Source organism: Triturus cristatus, chromosome 3_2 (assembly GCF_964204655.1).
Source record: "Triturus cristatus chromosome 3_2, aTriCri1.1, whole genome shotgun sequence".
Taxonomy (NCBI): Eukaryota; Metazoa; Chordata; class Amphibia; order Caudata; family Salamandridae; genus Triturus; species Triturus cristatus.
In genome coordinates, this window is record NC_140584.1 from 944,128,206 (window position 1) to 944,141,303 (window position 13,098).

The 13,098-nt window shown below is 46.9% G+C and overlaps 1 protein-coding gene across 3 annotated transcripts in view; it reads left to right on the forward strand.

Moving 5' to 3' along the window:
• The window catches only part of USP32 (ubiquitin specific peptidase 32), a 1,392,279-nt gene that overhangs the window by 648,096 nt on the left and 731,085 nt on the right, over positions 1-13,098 (forward strand). For all 3 annotated transcript variants that reach the window (XM_085649438.1, XM_085649439.1, XM_085649440.1), the window contains one exon: positions 7,559-7,666. In XM_085649438.1, coding sequence (XP_085505564.1) covers positions 7,559-7,666 — 108 coding nt within the window. The remainder of the gene's footprint in view (positions 1-7,558; positions 7,667-13,098) is intronic.

A 13,098-nucleotide genomic window follows, 5' to 3' on the forward strand; every position in this document is an offset into this window, starting at 1 on the left:
GACGGAGTGTTAAACATTGCAAGCACTCACCCCCAGTCAACTGATCTGGGTTTAATCCATCACCGTTCTTTAGCCCACTCTGCCACCCCAGTTCAGACATGGCTATATGCAAATCAGTCTGACCCTGTGCCTCATGGGAACAGTCCAGCCCGAACTGCCAAGCCATGTCTTCCCTGGACCGGAAACAAGCTTCCTAGGACCGGTTTCTGGCATTTCAGCCGTATTCAGCCAGGCTTGCTTGAATCCAGTGGCAAAGTGAGCAAGGGACTCATGTCTGAGCATACCCTGCCAACTTATGGCGAACAAAGCAAAAACCAAAGGAAATGATGGACGGAGTGTTGAACATTGCAAGCACTCACCCCCAGTCAACTGATCTGGGTTTAATCCATCACCGTTCTTTAGCCCACTCTGCCACCCCAGTTCAGACATAGCCATATGCAAATCAGTCTGACCCTGTGCCTCATGGGAACAGTCCAGCCCGAACTGCCAAGCCATGTCTTCCCTGGACCGGAAACAAGCTTCCTAGGACCGGTTTCTGGCATTTCAGCCGTCTTCAGCCAGGCTTGCTTGAATCCAGTGGCAAAGTGAGCAAGGGACTCACGTCTGAGCATACCCTGCCAACTTATGGCGAACAAAGCAAAAACCAAAGGAAATGATGGACGATGCACTCACCCCCATGACATGGCTTGGCAGTTCGGGCTGGACTGTTCCCATGAGGCACAGGGTCAGACTGATTTGCATATGGCCATGTCTGAACTGGGGTGGCAGAGTGGGCTAAAGAACGGTGATGGATTAAACCCAGATCAGTTGACTGGGGGTGAGTGCTTGCAATGTTCAACACTCCGTCCATCATTTCCTTTGGTTTTTGCTTTGTTCGCCATAAGTTGGCAGGGTATGCTCAGACGTGAGTCCCTTGCTCACTTTGCCACTGGATTCAAGCAAGCCTGGCTGAAGACGGCTGAAATGCCAGAAACCGGTCCTAGGAAGCTTGTTTCCGGTCCAGGGAAGACATGGCTTGGCAGTTCGGGCTGGACTGTTCCCATGAGGCACAGGGTCAGACTGATTTGCATATGGCCATGTCTGAACTGGGGTGACAGAGTGGGCTAAAGAACGGTGATGGATTAAACCCAGATCAGTTGACTGGGGGTGAGTGCTTGCAATGTTCAACACTCCGTCCATCATTTCCTTTGGTTTTTGCTTTGTTCGCCATAAGTTGGCAGGGTATGCTCAGACGTGAGTCCCTTGCTCACTTTGCCACTGGATTCAAGCAAGCCTGGCTGAAGACGGCTGAAATGCCAGAAACCGGTCCTAGGAAGCTTGTTTCCGGTCCAGGGAAGACATGGCTTGGCAGTTCGGGCTGGACTGTTCCCATGAGGCACAGGGTCAGACTGATTTGCATATGGCCATGTCTGAACTGGGGTGACAGAGTGGGCTAAAGAACGGTGATGGATTAAACCCAGATCAGTTGACTGGGGGTGAGTGCTTGCAATGTTCAACACTCCGTCCATCATTTCCTTTGGTTTTTGCTTTGTTCGCCATAAGTTGGCAGGGTATGCTCAGACGTGAGTCCCTTGCTCACTTTGCCACTGGATTCAAGCAAGCCTGGCTGAAGACGGCTGAAATGCCAGAAACCGGTCCTAGGAAGCTTGTTTCCGGTCCAGGGAAGACATGGCTTGGCAGTTCGGGCTGGACTGTTCCCATGAGGCACAGGGTCAGACTGATTTGCATATGGCCATGTCTGAACTGGGGTGGCAGAGTGGGCTAAAGAACGGTGATGGATTAAACCCAGATCAGTTGACTGGAGGTGAGTGCTTGCAATGTTCAACACTCCGTCCATCATTTCCTTTGGTTTTTGCTTTGTTCGCCATAAGTTGGCAGGGTATGCTCAGACGTGAGTCCCTTGCTCACTTTGCCACTGGATTCAAGCAAGCCTGGCTGAAGACGGCTGAAATGCCAGAAACCGGTCCTAGGAAGCTTGTTTCCGGTCCAGGGAAGACATGGCTTGGCAGTTCGGGCTGGACTGTTCCCATGAGGCACAGGGTCAGACTGATTTGCATATGGCCATGTCTGAACTGGGGTGGCAGAGTGGGCTAAAGAACGGTGATGGATTAAACCCAGATCAGTTGACTGGGGGTGAGTGCTTGCAATGTTCAACACTCCGTCCATCATTTCCTTTGGTTTTTGCTTTGTTCGCCATAAGTTGGCAGGGTATGCTCAGACGTGAGTCCCTTGCTCACTTTGCCACTGGATTCAAGCAAGCCTGGCTGAAGACGGTTGAAATGCCAGAAACCGGTCCTAGGAAGCTTGTTTCCGGTCCAGGGAAGACATGGCTTGGCAGTTCGGGCTGGACTGTTCCCATGAGGCACAGGGTCAGACTGATTTGCATATGGCCATGTCTGAACTGGGGTGGCAGAGTGGGCTAAAGAACGGTGATGGATTAAACACAGATCAGTTGACTGGGGGTGAGTGCTTGCAATGTTCAACACTCCGTCCATCATTTCCTTTGGTTTTTACAATGTGAGTAACATCAAATGCATTTGCATACAGTTGACTCCTCTTTACTTATGTCAGCAGGGAACAGGCAATATATGAGGTATGCAACAGGGCAACATGTTGAGAAATGATGGCGACATAAGCCGGATGTCTTTTGCTCTTTTGTGACACTAGGCAACATGTAATTTAGTTAGCAGCGGCGGTAATTCCGTCTCCCAGTCATATTGTCTGCTAAACATACTGGGTTAGAACAGACACTGCCAAGTAGGTACAGGGAAGAATGTCAATCTCGTTCATCTATAGGAACATGCAGGCTAATGATCCCTGCAAGAAATGAAACCTGGCAGCACGCCTGCTGATATCAGTCACTTCTTAAGCAAATCTTTGCCTCCTTGTGTCTGATGTGCTATATTGTAGCTGTATGGTCTCAGAGGATAAAAAAGCAGACATATAACATTTGGAATTAAACCATGTCTTCACCCATGGTCAATGGGACCAGCCTCATGCACTAACGCTTAGCCCTGCCCCACCCCATTGCAAGGTCAAGTAACACCAATAGGGACGAGTAGTTTTTTTAAAAGTCGAAGTAGGGATCCCAGTTTACTGCAGGGTGCTGCTTAATGGAGGGTGTCACATAACGCATAAAGAATGGGTATAAGAAAAAAGATTGGGTACAGTGCTGACAGGCATCGCACATCAGGTCCCAGCGCCCGCAGGGGCTAAGTCATAGCCCGCTGAATATGGGGGGGGAAGGGCAGCAACTATGGGGTGGCGGACGAACCAAGCAATGATCTTTTAGTGAAAGAAGGCACGTGGGGAGTATCGGGCTCAACCCGCTACTTGTGCAAAGTTGCTTAGATGTTACATGGCCCATGGGAGAGTACGTTTGCTAAAAGCCTATGCCCCGCCATCCCGGCAACACAGCACAATCACAAAAAGCTTGCTGGGGGCAGCAAAACTAATCATGAGTTCCAGCACTGCTGAGGCTTCAGATGAGCTAGGCTACTCACAATACCAATAGAATAGTGACAAAACGGGGCCTATCTGCGGGCAGTGATCATGAGCAGGATCACATGTGCATGTTAAGGAAGGGGGGGGCACAATAGCCCAAAAGAGGAAGCCGGGGACTCAATCAACTGGAGCTGGTTCCAATTGATAGCAGTGATGAGGAAAGCGCTAGAAAATGCATGCAGGCCTAACAGCTGTAGCAAGACTAGTCCGCCCAGCCAAAGTGGTTATTCAGAGATCATAGTGGGCAGAGCATGGCGAGAGGCCTTGTATCTGGGGGCGATGGAAAAATCCAGACGTAAGCCAAAGATCACCATGGCAAAGATATGCTGGGCCAACGACTGGGGTTTCGTGAGACACAGGTTCATCAACTTTAGATCCCTGGGTTATCATTTGGACGACAGCTTACACCTGACAGGGGTGGGGATGGTCATGTTCTTGTGTAACATCGTAGAGGTTAAAGAGAAGATGGGTTTCTCGTGAGGAGGAAAGGGAGAGCAGGGGGAGCTCCCTCCGATAGTAAAACCGTAGGTAGCGTGGCGTGAGAAACCCAGAAAAAATATACAAAAGAGACCACATTTACTAGCGGTAGTTGAAAGGATCACACAGGTCCTTGGGATGCTTCAATACAGGGGCGCTGAGGGAGCTAATGACCGCACACAGCCATAGGCAGAGTAGAGGAAATGCTCACACAGGTTCCTTGGGAGGACGCACGGCAGGGGCCCTGAGGATCAGGTGAGGGGCCATCAAAGAGTCCAGGGCAAGCTGAACGGCACTTGCAGCCCGGACAGGTCCTGATGGACACCCAGCAAATTCGGTAGCAAGTTGAAGCCTGGAACCGCAAACGCAGAGGCCTGACCAAAGGAGCACCTCATACTAATCTGTACTATCTAGAAGCAAATAAAGAAAATCAATGCACAAAGACAACAAAAGTATACAATAACATGGATGTTTATGAATGACCAATAGATTGCGAAATGTACAACCATGTTATGTTGAAATAAACTGCGACCTTTTAAGGCACTAATTCACGTTGTCAGTGGTGTAATTGAAAAGGTGAAAGGGACGCAGTTAAGTGGGCAGGGAGGGGGAGGAAGACTCACCCCTGGGAGGGGTTTAACAAAATAGTCCTTCCATTCCACCCACCTTAGTGAAGGTTTAGCTCCAGAAACCCAAAATGTCTGTGGTGGGCTTATGGTGAAATCTTATTGTGCCATGGTAAACCAGCAGTGTTCCTTGTAAGGTATTGTAAAAATTCCCAACAGTACTTAAAAACCAGTATCCAAATGAGTCATTAACCCTCCTGTAATTGGGTTAATAACCCTCACCTGTTATCTGCGCTTACGATCGCCTTCGATTCGGTCACTCCTTGAATGTGTGCTAGTGCCAATTTAATTGTTTATAAATACTTCGGACACGCACACTCATTCAATGTATGCCCGTGTCATCCGACATGTAATCCAATATGGCCCCCATGTAGGGTCACTTAGCGTGGCCCGGCACACACCAGTAGCAACGCTGTGTGTTTCAATTTGTTCTCATAGGAATCTGCCAAAGACGTTGCAGCTTCCATGATGTCAGAATGCGGATATGTGCCGTAGGCGTCTGAAATGCCTGGCGGGTGTTAATGCAGTTGCTAGAATGCGCTGTTCTTTCAAATGATGTGGTTGATATCGTTGTAGACCCAGCTGTCCAAAAGGTGAGCTCTTTTGCCAATAACTTCTAAATGTGTTCCGCCACATCTCCAAAGTGGTCTTGCAGTTCGCACTTAATACACGTGGCTACCGTTATAGTTCCTCCCTCTCTGAACCAGGTGACAGCTGCTCGTCACCAAATTGTTGCGTGCGCGTCAGCAGTACACACAAAGGCAGGCTTGTATTGACACGCAGGAGGGTATATATATTCCACTTTTATTCAAAGACTACTCTAACACAGGAAACACGTCCAGTTCCTCTGCCCGCAGCAAACCGTCCTCCAACAGAATAATGCATGGCATTGGAATATCACATTGTAAACCCATTCCATTCCCTTCCAGAACCCAGTAAGGTACAAACCACATCACACATGTAGGTGGTGCTCAAGGGCATATTTTAGGAGCAAGTGCCCATGTAGAAGTCCTAAAGAAGCTGCTGGGAGTGCCTCCTGGAATTTCAGTGAGATAAAGAGCAACGCTGGGGAATCTAACTATCAACGTCATTATTCCTATGCGTGTACTTATATCGACAAGAGAAAAGGGAATTTTTGTCTTGATCTTGTTTAGTGAGGCAGCAAAAAGGACGACTGACATCTCTTTGCTTCAGAAGCCTAGTTCAGGATTAAAATGGTCTTGCAGTGTTCAAACCAGACGACTAACGTAGATTTCAGTTGTAATCAGTGATGTAATATATTATGCAGTCATAAACAGTGCATCACAGCGATGTAAGTTATACTTATTATGTGAGTTATTTATTGCTGGTGAATTCCAGTGATGTTTTTTTTGTTTTTTTTGTTAAACATTCTTTTTTATTGTCAGAAGACCTGTATATAACTCCACTTCAACCTTTGATTTTTTTAAATTAGTCATAGTTCAAGACCTTATAATGAACTGTTACTGCAAAACTCCCGTTGTCCCCCATGCCCCCCCCAATCCTATGTATCGCCTAGGTCTAGTGTTGGTGTTTGTATGGCTAGTAGTTGTAGGCTTGTGCTAGTGGATTTCTATATGGAAAGGGGTTCATTGTGGGACTGCTCTCTGTGTTAAGTCAGAGCACTTTCAGGTACAGGGGACACATTAGTTTCCGGTAATCTCAGGATAGTATGTTTATGAAGGGATCCCATCTAACTTCATATGAGGCAGGGTTGTGTTGGATTGCCATAGTTAATTTTTCCATTGCCAATATCTTGCAGAGGCAGGTAGTCCAGTCGAGAAATGTGGGCGCTGTGGTGGTCTCACAGAGTCTCGGTACTGTGAAGCGCTGCTACCAAAAATGATGGTGACCAGTTTCCCTCTGATGGATTTGGGGAGATCCTTGGTGGGGGGTATGGTTTGCCTAAAATAGTAACAGCACAGTCCCTCGGGATTTGCATGTCAAACACAAACCTGATCTCCTTGATCAATTGCCTCCCAGTGTTTATGAAGCTTGGGGCTTTGCCAGAGGGGCCAGTAGAGTTCCTGGTGCTCCATATTCCCTACAGCAGTCAAAGGATTTTGTTGTGTGAAATTGTGCGATTTTTGCCAGGGTCTTTTACCAGTGTGTCGGGGGTTTATACTGGATTTCCCACTGGCATGCATCTGTGGCGAATCTACGCCCTCTATCAAACCTTTTGTCCTACTCTTTCTGTGAAAGTTCATAGCCCAGTTCTCTCTCCCAACGTTTCTACCCTGGGGATTTTTCGCTATTAGGGGACTCTCTGAGAAAGGCATAGAGGATGAATATTAGAGCCTTTTGATGTGGTCCATCTTTAAGCCTGTTCTTTAGTCCCGTAAGGGCCTCGCTGCTCCCCCTTTATTTGTGGGTTAAGGACCCAGTGACATCGTTGAGTCTGGGTTGAAGGAGATCGGTATGAACGGTGATATGGGAGGATGGGAATCCTGGCCGGAAAGCTTAGCTGTCCCACACCCGCAGGGTCACAGGAGTACAGTCCCGAGCTTTATTGGTACTTTCTCATCCAGGGCACTTGCCAAAGGGGAAGAGCCCTTATGAGTAAATCCCTTAACATACGGAAATACAAGAGCTTTGGCTGCTGCCATAACACATACAGGCAATGTTTAAGTAAATACTAATTAACGTGCTTTTGAGAAAATGTAAGAATTGGAGGAATACGAGGAGCATGTTAACTTGATCTCACTTCTGAAAGGAGTGGGGACAGTTGACTAGTCCCTTGTTACATTTAACTCGGTGCCAACTCCCTAAAGTTGCCTTGTTTCTGTTATAATCCAGTTGTAGTGCTCTAAGCATCTTACTACTCACAGCATCTTTTTTATGAACTGATGGTAAAGTTAAGTGACAGTTTAAAATACTGCGCAGCGGGGCATTTAAAAATGAAACGCTCTTTAATTCATCTTCTTGTCTTGCAGGATTGTTTAATGCTTTTGATGAAAATCGTGACAATCACATAGACTTCAAGGAAATCTCTTGTGGATTGTCGGCATGCTGCAGGGGACCTCTGGCAGAGAGACAAAAATGTAAGCGCAAACCGCTGCTTATTACTCTTCAAATTAAGAAATGTCAGCCCTATAAAACAGATTCACTTTGTATTACTGACCTGAATGGTGATATTTCAACTGTAAATGGCGTCCCATGTGTGTGAAACAAACCGATATAGGAGGATATAGTCACTTTACTGCAGTATCTCTTTCGAATGTACACCCTTTGTAAACATAATTTCCTCCACCAGATTCAAACATAGCAACAGGATCGTTTCTCAAGTTACTGTGCTGTGTTTATGAAATCCCCCATGCCAGTACAATATATACCAAAACATATTTACATTAGATATGAATGTACATTTTCAATCTACACCTCTTAAACACTTTAAATCACTCCATCAACACATAAAGTAAAACTGATCCAGAAAGTGTAAATTGCTGTCACATGTCTCATGAGTCGGTAACAAAAACTGGATTTAAACCATGAGCTGATTTTTGGTGTCCTTGTCAAATCAAGTTGAAATAGGCCCGTAATCTGTAATTTTATTGCATGAATGAGTCATATACAGATGTCATTACTTAAGACTAGTATACAACTGAATATAAAACTGAATATATACTGAATATAATTGACTGACTTATATGATGTCCTAGTGTGAAGCTATCAATAAAAGATTGCTTTGTGTACAGGGTGTAGTGCAGTTCTCAATATAGCTTGATTTGTTTTTTTAAACTTATTTTTATTGCCATTTTTACATCTGACACATTGTACATCATACAGATCTTTCAAATAGTTATGTCAGATTGTACATCCAATAGTGGTACACATCAACCGTATATCTCGTATAGATTTATTGTGAGGTGTATACCCTGCTGTCTCAGGGTCCAGATATGGCACAGAAACTGGGGTATAACGCAGGCATAAACTAGGGGGGAGACATGAACAGACATATCCAATTACATCGGCTTTGGTTTGTAGCGTCGTATGGGTAAGGCACCTCTGTGACTCATGAGTGTCTATCCTATTGGGGGTCGACCTGGAATTGCGACAGCATAACTGATGTTGGGGCATGTTATGAGATCATGTGGTCGGAATGTCGAGAGATTGGTTGGGTGGGGTCTGTGTCTGTGCGTGCAGGGCCGACGATGGGGGCTGGCCGTCTGTTGGATCTGCTCCCGGGGATAGCTGCTTGAACTGCTTGAACTGATCAATAGCATGGCCCATTCCATTGATATGGGGCGTTTGCGGACCCCTCTCACCTCCTCCTCCCGCAATGTCTCCTCTTCCGCCGCCGCCCACTTGTGTGTCGCTCCCACCCAAGCCGCCAACGGTGGACCTGTGGGGGAGCGCCAGTGCATGGTGATGCTGCGTTTGGCCAAGAGCACCACAAGGGAGAGGAAGCGAGTCCGCACCCTGTGTTGCTTACCTGCGCAAAAGATGCCTATGGCGGTGGCCTCCCATGTGGTCATGCAGGTTAGCCCAGTGAGGGTACCTAGTGCTGTGTGGATGTGGTGCCAGAAAGTTTTGATGATGGAGCAATTCCAAAACATATGTTGGAAGTCTGCATTCCGTTCTTGGCATCTGGGACAGAGGAATTGAGTGTCAGGGTAGAACCGTTGGAGGCGTGCAGGTGTTAAATAGGCCCTGTGCAAGATGTAATATTGAATGTTCTTAAAGCGTGCGTTTCTAGAGACCTTCTTTGGGTACTCCAAAGCTCTCCCCACTCCCCCTCATGGAACACACGCCCAATTTCAGCCTCCCAAGTGGCTCGCAGGGTCTCCAGTGGTTTGTTAGTCAGTTCCCGGATGGCTTTATAAAGCCAGGTAGTGAGATGGCACCCTGCACCCATGCGTAGAATCGCATGGAGAACTGGATGTGTGTGTGGCTCACCTTTGATTAGGTCCTGATACGGTCGGTAGCTATCTAGCAGTTGGCGGTGGAGCAAGAATTGTCCCGGGGGAAGATCGCACTCTTCCACAAGGCTGTGGAATGGTCTTAGTTGCCCCTCCTCGAATAGGGACTCCACCTCCGTTAAGCCACACGATGTCCACGTGCGGTGCGCGCTATTTGTGTAGTAGTGTTCCTGTTTGGGCCATCCCACCAGGGTGAGTAGAGGGGAGTACAACGGAGTCCCCGGGGACATACGGTGTATCCTCAGCATGAAACGACGCTCCACCGACACTTTTAAAGGGCATGTGCGCTTTGGTTTAGTGCCAGGGAGGAGTAGGCGACGGATCTCCGGAACCGATATCCGTCCTGCGACGGTGTGAGTTTCCACAGTGTATCTGTCTGCCGTCCAGTGAGACAGCCATTGCAGTTGTGCTGCCAAGAAGTAGGCCTCGAATGAGGGGGCTCCCAAGCCACCCTGTGTGGTGGGCAACTGCAATTTTGTCAGGGCTATCCTGTGTCTAGTGGACCCCCAAATGAGTGCGCTGAGGAGGGAGTCTAGGTCCCGGAAAAAGGCTCTGGGCGGGATTACTGGCAGATTGGTAAAGAAATACAACAATCTTGGGACCATGATTATCTTGGCCAGCGCCACTCTCCCAATTGGAGCCAATGGAAGACTCTTCCAAAATCCGATCGCAGCCCTGATACTCGCCAATGCCCTGGTATGGTTACCCTCGAACATATCTGTGGAGGAGTGGTAGAGATGGACCCCGAGGTATCGAGGGGCCTCCGCACTCCAGGGCACCCGCTGAGCACCCAGTCGAACCTCCCGCGGGGGTAGATCCGGATGCAGCGGGTATATCGTAGACTTGTCCCAATTCACCCGCAGTCCCGAGGCCGCTGTAAATTCCGTCAGGGTTTCCCAGAGGGGAGTCAGGTCGTCCGTGATGTCCCGCACATAGATCAGCAAATCATCAGCGTATAAGGAAACACTATGCACTGTGCCTGCTACCGGGATGCCCCAACTCTCCCCTTCCTGTCGAAGGCGTATGGCGAGCGGCTCCACCGCCAGAGCAAAAAGTAGAGGGGACAGCGGGCAGCCCTGTCGCGTGCCCCTCTGAACCGCGAACTCCGTCGATATGTACCGACCTAGGCGCATCCGCGAGGTCAGCCCGGTGTACAGTAGGCGCGTGTAGGCTAGTAGGGTGGGCCCAATGCCCGCTCGCTGCAGTACCGAGAACAGAAACTGCCATGTGAGGGAATCAAAGGCCTTCTCAAGATCTAGGATGAGACAGGCCGCTCGAGGGTATATTCCCTTTACCTGATCCTGGATGTGGAAGACCCGACGTATGTTCTGGGACGTACGTCTGCCGGGTATAAATCCGCACTGATCCGGGTGGACCAGGGAGCGTATGATTTGTACGTATCTAGCCGCAAGTGTTTTCCCGAGGAGTTTGCAATCGGCGGACAACAGCGATATTGGTTCTCAATATAGCTTGATAATGCAGAGCTTGCAGACCTTAAAAGGAATATATTTTGAGACACATTATCTGATGCTTGTGATCATTCGAGCCTTTGATCAATTTAAAGATCTACACATAATTGGAAAACGTACGCGCTGTTCCATTCGCACTAGCAGACCTGTCCCCTTTTAGTCTCCCATTTGTGTGTCTCATTTTAACCATGTGCCAGTAAGAGCTACTAATTGAGTTTGCTGAACGCTGATATCACTGCTGAAATATAGGGCTTTACAGTAGAATACTGTATTGGCCCTAAGATTCCCTAGGGATTCTTGGGTCCAATCAGGTCAAGAAAACAATATTTAGTGAGGTACAATGCTCTTTTTTGTGTTTGATCAGTGCCAACACTGTCGGATTTGCACTAAGTGGGCAATCCTCTGTGTCCTGTTTGGTGCCCTTCCTGTTCTGTGTGAGGAAAGTGGAACACCACTGCCTCTAACACTCGCTCTAGACTAAATGCCCTGATTAGCTTGTCCTTAATTGTATACTCTTTGTCCCATTGCCAATGTAGAAACATGTCAGCATGCAAACCTGACAGACCTGTTTCTTTGAGGGAAACAGGAAGTGCAGTCAGAATTAATAGTCTATTTTACTGTGTGGGAAACACCCATACAGGAATAGATGGTATATCAAGGGAATAAAGTAAAGGATCCTTAAAGAGGGGTGGAGCGCATTACTACTCCTGACTGTAAATGATAAATTACAGCATTAAAACATGACAGGGTGTTCCCCAGTTCTAGATGGGGGAGCCTCATGATGTAGCAAGCCACACTATGTGGGTGAGAGTTCCATGTTCTGTGTGACGTTTGGAGTGAGAAAAAAGCACAGAATTATATTATAATGCAAAAAGGATCTTTATTTTTTTCATACATTTTGCAATTTTTTTTTTATACTTGGGAGGACATGTAGCTATCTTTTTAATTTTCTCTTGCACTTCTACAAGTAATTAGGGTTGTATGGACGTAGCCCGGTCACAGTGTTATGTTATGCAACCTACTCCCATGTAATCACTCATTCTCCACTTAGTAATTTTTCTCAATTGAATGTCGCACATCAATTTCAAGGTCTAGGATTCTTACAGTGGACCCGGTTCACAAAGGTAGATTTGGTGATAAATATACATTTAAAACCAAATTTACACTTTTTACATCTGCCAAGATTCCCCATAGAGATTCCTGGGGGGAAGAAAATAGTTGTAGGAGAGCGTACCTCACCACCATATGTGTGAATAAATGTGTACTTTTAAATCCCTCCCATACAATGCAAAGTGGGTATTCCAAAGCATGTGTTGCCTTGGAAGTTTGGGAATACTCAATGTAAGTTTGTGGGCATTCCTAACTTCCTTCCCAAAATGGCTGGAGATTTCCTCCCGGTAGGTCAAGAGTAACGCCTTTTCCAGGATTGGCAGTGGAATAGCTCTCTCCTAGATTTGGTGTAGGAGTAGGGGGAAGGGCTTTCTCCATGGGAAAAGTTCTTTTGCCATGGAAGATTAAAAATAAAAGTGTGCCTTTGCCTAGGAGACTTCATTCCCTCTCTACAGCCTTATCCACCAAGAAGACCTCCACACAGCGATTAGGCGCCAACAGGAGCAGTCACCTGACATTCCTAATGGAACACCTAGGAACACCTGCCTGGCACATCTTTTCAGGAGTACTATTGGGAATGTTGCTGGATACTAAAAAGTAGTAAATCTGCACGTATAAACAAGTCTATGCGTGCAGATTTACTACTTTTTGTGTGTGAACCGGGCACTATGAATGAGGCCAGATAACAGTGTGTCTGAAACCTTTCAAGATGTTCTTCCTTGGTTCAACATTTGTGAATGTCATGACCAAGTTTAGCCTGCTAGCTGCATAGTTTGTTATAATGAGTTTGTTATAATGAGAATTTAGGGAATTTAGAAACGGAGATTAATTGTATGTTCACTTTTTTGAAATTTTTAAATATCAATATTTCTTTTTTATGCTTTTTTCTCAAATCCCTGTAGGCTAAATTGGTAAATAATAACCAAATCGTTTTCAGTTTAAAGAAACCTTTTCGTTTGAAATGATCATGTTTCC